A 5,115-nucleotide genomic window follows, 5' to 3' on the forward strand; every position below is an offset into this window, starting at 1 on the left:
CATTAAATTGGCTATATATTGTTGAAATTATTAGGGGATAAACAATGGTCAGGAAACTGTAAATGTAATGTTTGAGAAAAAAGGTTTGTTACAAAGAGTAAAATTGGCAAATGAGGTGAGTGAAGGAGCATTAGGTTTGGAGGTCAGAAATGTAATTGGAAACAAGGAAATTGAATATATGAGGGATGGCTCTGGGGCAATCACAATTGAAGGCAGTGTAAGTATGGAATACAACGTAGGTAATGAAGACAGTTTAGGTATTGAGGGGGTCACTGAAGAAATTTCTAGTGATGATGGTGTAAGTATATTTGGAAGGAAAAAGATGAAGTGGTTTTACATGAGGTAAGCACTACTCTGAAAAAGGCTCATATCACTAGAACATCTGGAGCAGTTAATCATGATCACACATATCACACCAGTAAGTCTCCTTGTAGATTGAAACAACAATTCGATGATGTTGTCAGCAAATTGACAAAGTTACGTTACGAATACAAACATGGCGGACAATACTGAAAGTGTTCGTGCAGATGCTGAATGTTTCAGCTCTTTTGGTGATGTTAGAACTAACCTACTAATGTTCGAACAGCTTAAGAAGTATCTCATTATTAACAGCAACATAAATTTAAAGTGGTCTGGCGATTTTGGAATATTAAAAGACATAATTTATTGTGTCTTAAATCGAGCTACAAACTGGATAAAGCCCGGCGGTTCCTGCAGAAAAATGGAGGCCGATGACTTGACGATAAAATGGTACTCTGACAATCATACATTGACGATCTGTGGAAGCTCAAGCGAAGATTTAAAACGGCATCTACGAAGTATTCTGTCAAGCAATCAATGTGCAGTTGAGAGTATCCCAAACAGTCAACATTTTGAGTGTTTATTTGACAAAGCTTCAGACCTGGGGCCGGTTGTTCGAAAGGCGTTTAGCTTAAACGGTGGACAAGTTCAAAATGGAAAACAAAATTATCGATTTATTAAACAACCGAGCTGAAATATTTTGATGTAAAAAGTTTAATTTTCAATAGAAGTACAAATTAAACACATAAGATGCAAGTTAAGTCATTCACAAGATCCATGAGAGTATTCTTAAACTTTGGCTTATCCACCGTTTAAGCTAAACGCCTTTCGAACAACCAGCCCCTGGCCGAAAGTCCTGAGCGGTATCTATCATCAGGGGTAAATAATTTGTTTGATACGAGTTATTTAGCAAATTCTACAACAATATTAGGCAGAATATCTGCGATGGAGGAGAAATTAAATAATAGAATTGATGAAGTTGCCCTTCAAGTATGCATATCTAGGAGAGCCGATGAATGTAATTTAGAGCTGTCACGCGATTATATAACCAGCATAAATAATGAAAATGACAGGCTAAAAACCGAAAACATTACGCCTTAAGCCGGTTTTCCACTAGCGCTATTTTTTGCGCGAAGCGACATTTTACTTTTGTTTCAGAGCTCTCAACTGCAACCATCTGGAACAAATTGCTCAAATACAAAGAAATAAAGTCGCTTCGCGCGAAAAATATCGCTAGTGAAAAACCGGCTTTAGACAGAAGTTTGAGTATTTTACAATGGTAATTTCGGACCTAAATACAAAAATTAAACAAATGGACGAAGAAAAACAGAGTTTGGTTGTGGCGTTAAGGATTTTACAAGAGAAAGAGATCTCAAAAGAAAGTGGGAACAAAAAATCAGCCTTTACTGAGGTGGCTAAAAATCAGAAACAACACACTCCTGAAATCCCCAAAAGTATGTCTCCTAGCCCACATAACAACACAAAAAAACCGCAACATAACAATACATATGATGTACCAGCAATTGAAGACGATAATGAATCCAATGATGATCAGAATCTAGCTTCGAAAAGTCAAAATACAAACATTGAAGAGCATGGCGATCAAGAAAGGTCTACTGTTAATGGTCAGACAGAAAGGGATGGACATCAACAAACTGATGAACATACCGAATCGCAACCAGCAGAAAAAGCTAGTACTGCAAATTCTGAATACCGTGAGGTAAATAATCATAGAACAAATGAAACAACTAGGCAGTCCTCGTTGATCATTGGAGATTCCATGATCAAGCGTATCAAACCACAAAAGCTATCAAAGAGCCCTGTAAGCAAAGCAAGTTTTCCTGGGAAAAGGGCAGAAGAAATTATACCTGAAATAAATGGAATGCAGAGCAATTTATTAAGCTCTTCAAAGGTTATTATTCATGCGGGCACAAATAACCTTTCAACCGACACAAGCAAAGAGTGCTGTGATAACATTGAAAACCTTTGTAAATGCTATCCAAAATAAAATGCCCAATGCCAAAATTGGTGTGTCTGGCCTTGTAGTCAGAAAGGATATAGACGTAGAGTCTAAAATCTCTGAAACGAATGAACTACTTAAAGATATGTGCAAGAGAAGAGGATACACATTTATTAACAATTCAAACCTAAACGAAAGCTGTCTTAATGGAAGCAAGTTACACCTAAATCCTAAAGGATCTTCCTTCCAGGCTGTAAATTTCATCAGATTCCTGAGAGAAGGACGAACACCACCATCTGATTAACATCGTTCAAACCGGGAGGATTTTCAGCTAGATACCCTGCATCGCCTTGCAGAACTATTGAAAATAGTCATGACTCATCCACAAGTTCCAGGGAGAACGAGGACACATCGATAACTTCTCTGCAGTGTGACTATACATCCGTAAGTGAATATACTTCTGAGATTATTAATATTAATAAGGTAAAAGGCTTTAAGATTGCAAATCTCAATGTTAATAGCCTTTTAAAACACATTGATGAAATTAGGCATATATTATCTATTAGTCAAATTGATTTCCTAGCCATTAATGAGTCCAAAATTGATAGCTCTGAAAAAATGAAATTCAAATCCCAGGATATAACACAATTAGAAAGGATCGCACTAGATTTGGGAGCGGTGTGGTTGTTAATATTCGGGAACATCATTCATATTTAGAGAGAAATGATTTAATTACTGGGTGCCTTGAAATGATCTGCGTGGAAATTTCAAAGCCTCATGGCAAATCTTTTATTATAAGTGCTTGGTATAGACCTCCTCACTCCGAATCTGATCTGTGATTTATTTGAAACTTTCCTTAGTAAATGTGATAATGAGAACAAAGAGCTTCTAATTATTGGTGATATTAATTGTGATTGGTTCAGGTCAAAACATGATCCAAACACTAAAAAGCTTTTATTTTTAAGTACATTATATAGTTTGCAACAATTAATTGATGAGCCTACTAGGGTGACACAGACCTCACCAACTTTAATTGATTTATTGTTTGCAAATCGGCCTGAAAATATTAGCTGTAGTGGTGTTATTGATCTTGGCATATCAGATCGCAGCTTAATTTATGCTGTCCGAAAATATTTAATCCCCAAGTCAAGGCATGTTCGCAAAGAAATACGAAACTATAAAAATTTTAATGAAAATGATTTTATTGATGATTTATCAAATGTACCTTGGTCTACTATTCCGCAATTCGAAGATCCAAATGATTGTTGGAAAGCTTGGCATTATCTATTTCTCGAAGTTCTTGATCGACATGCTCCCTTACAAAGAAGATTTATTAAGTCCTCTCAGGCTCCATGGATTAATGCTAATATTAAAAAATTAATGAGATCAAGAGAGTTTCATAAAAAGCGTGCTAAGAAATTTAATTCCAATACTCACTGGGAAATATACAGAAGAGATCGAAATGTTTAGGTAGCGGATGCAAAAATTGTTCTTTGGTAGTTTGTTAAGAGTTCGATGCTATTGTTTCACATCTGATGCAAGCGTTTCCTGCCAAAGGGCTTTAACAACTATACTCTGTGAAACAAGCTTGTTCACTTTGTTTAATTTCTCGTCTCTGATTTCCTTCAGAACTTACCGACAATTATTGAAACGATCATCCTGAATAATTACAATCCGATCTTGTACTACTGCATGCATACATGTCTAGCGTCTTCATTAGTCGAGTTCTTTAACTGATTTCTGAAAGATACCTGACCCTGAGCATGCTTAGTGGAAACATCAGTAATGTTTAAGCCAAACTTTGTTCTTGCCAAAAGAACAATGTCAAGAGTACAATTGGGAGGAATCTCTAGCCATCTACGTAATTTATTATGACACCGGTTATCGAAATTTTCTTTTATCCATGTCTTTTCAACATCAGCGATAGTTAAATGCCAAGAAAGTTTTGACATTAAGTAACGAGTTCCAATTTGTAATAACTACCACCACTACCACTACCACTACCACTACCACTACCACTACCACTACCACTACCACTACAACTTTTTTGTATCACAAATCTTAGTTTGCCCACATGCTGCATATCATCAGCCAAAGATGCCTCATGGTTTAATTACATGGCTTTAATTATTAATTGGCAATTAATTTAGAAAAAGAAAGAAATGAATTCAAGAGGAAACAAAAGGAAGAAAAAAAAGGAGAAACAGAACTTAAAATCAAGCAAAGTCAAAATGCAGGGATGACTATCAATCAGATGACACCATCCCTAATTCTCCACAAGACCGTAGTCCGAGCGTCAGCCCTTTGGGGGGACATATGCTATTGCTGGGATTCATGAAGGCTTTGCCAATGTCGAGAACAGATTGGCAAAGAAAGAACAAAAAGATTGCTGGATGAAGAAATTGATTGCCTAAAGGAAAACTAAGGCGAAAGAAGAGGAAAGAGAGTGCTCCAATGTGCCAGCCATTCCTGATGGTGAAACTGAAAGCACTATGGAGCAGCAAACAAAAACACTAAAGGGAATTTATCACAAAGGCAGTGAAGACTATAGCCTGGTGAAACACCTAATGGATAACACTTGTGGAAAGAAAAGACAAGAAATTGTCTTGCATAATACAAGAATCTGGAATAATCTACAGGATTATCCTTTTCTGAAGGATGACAAAGGTGTTCAGGAACAAAAGTTTAGATAGATCACAAAGGTGTTGTGTTATGTATATTATTGGCAGTATGTATCAAAGCAGAACCAGAAAGAATTCAAGGAAACATGAGATTGGAATAGGAATAATGGAGCAGAGGGACGAGAAAAACCCCAAGCTTTTGTTTGCCCGGAAGAAAACTCAGTCGCGTGACGT

At 36.6% G+C, this 5,115-nt stretch overlaps 1 protein-coding gene across 1 annotated transcript; it reads left to right on the forward strand.

Moving 5' to 3' along the window:
- Positions 1-1,502: 1,502 nt before the first annotated feature.
- On the forward strand, positions 1,503-2,790 carry LOC114535252. Its single transcript, XM_028556629.1, has one exon. The coding sequence runs from the start codon at positions 1,577-1,579 to the stop codon at positions 2,306-2,308; it is 732 nt and encodes a 243-aa protein (XP_028412430.1). The 5' UTR covers positions 1,503-1,576; the 3' UTR covers positions 2,309-2,790.
- Positions 2,791-5,115: the final 2,325 nt, after the last annotated feature.

The sequence above is a fragment of the Dendronephthya gigantea genome, unplaced genomic scaffold, assembly GCF_004324835.1.
Source record: "Dendronephthya gigantea isolate DGI-Jeju-01 unplaced genomic scaffold, DenGig_1.0 000113F, whole genome shotgun sequence".
In the NCBI taxonomy this organism is placed as follows: domain Eukaryota; kingdom Metazoa; phylum Cnidaria; class Anthozoa; order Malacalcyonacea; family Nephtheidae; genus Dendronephthya; species Dendronephthya gigantea.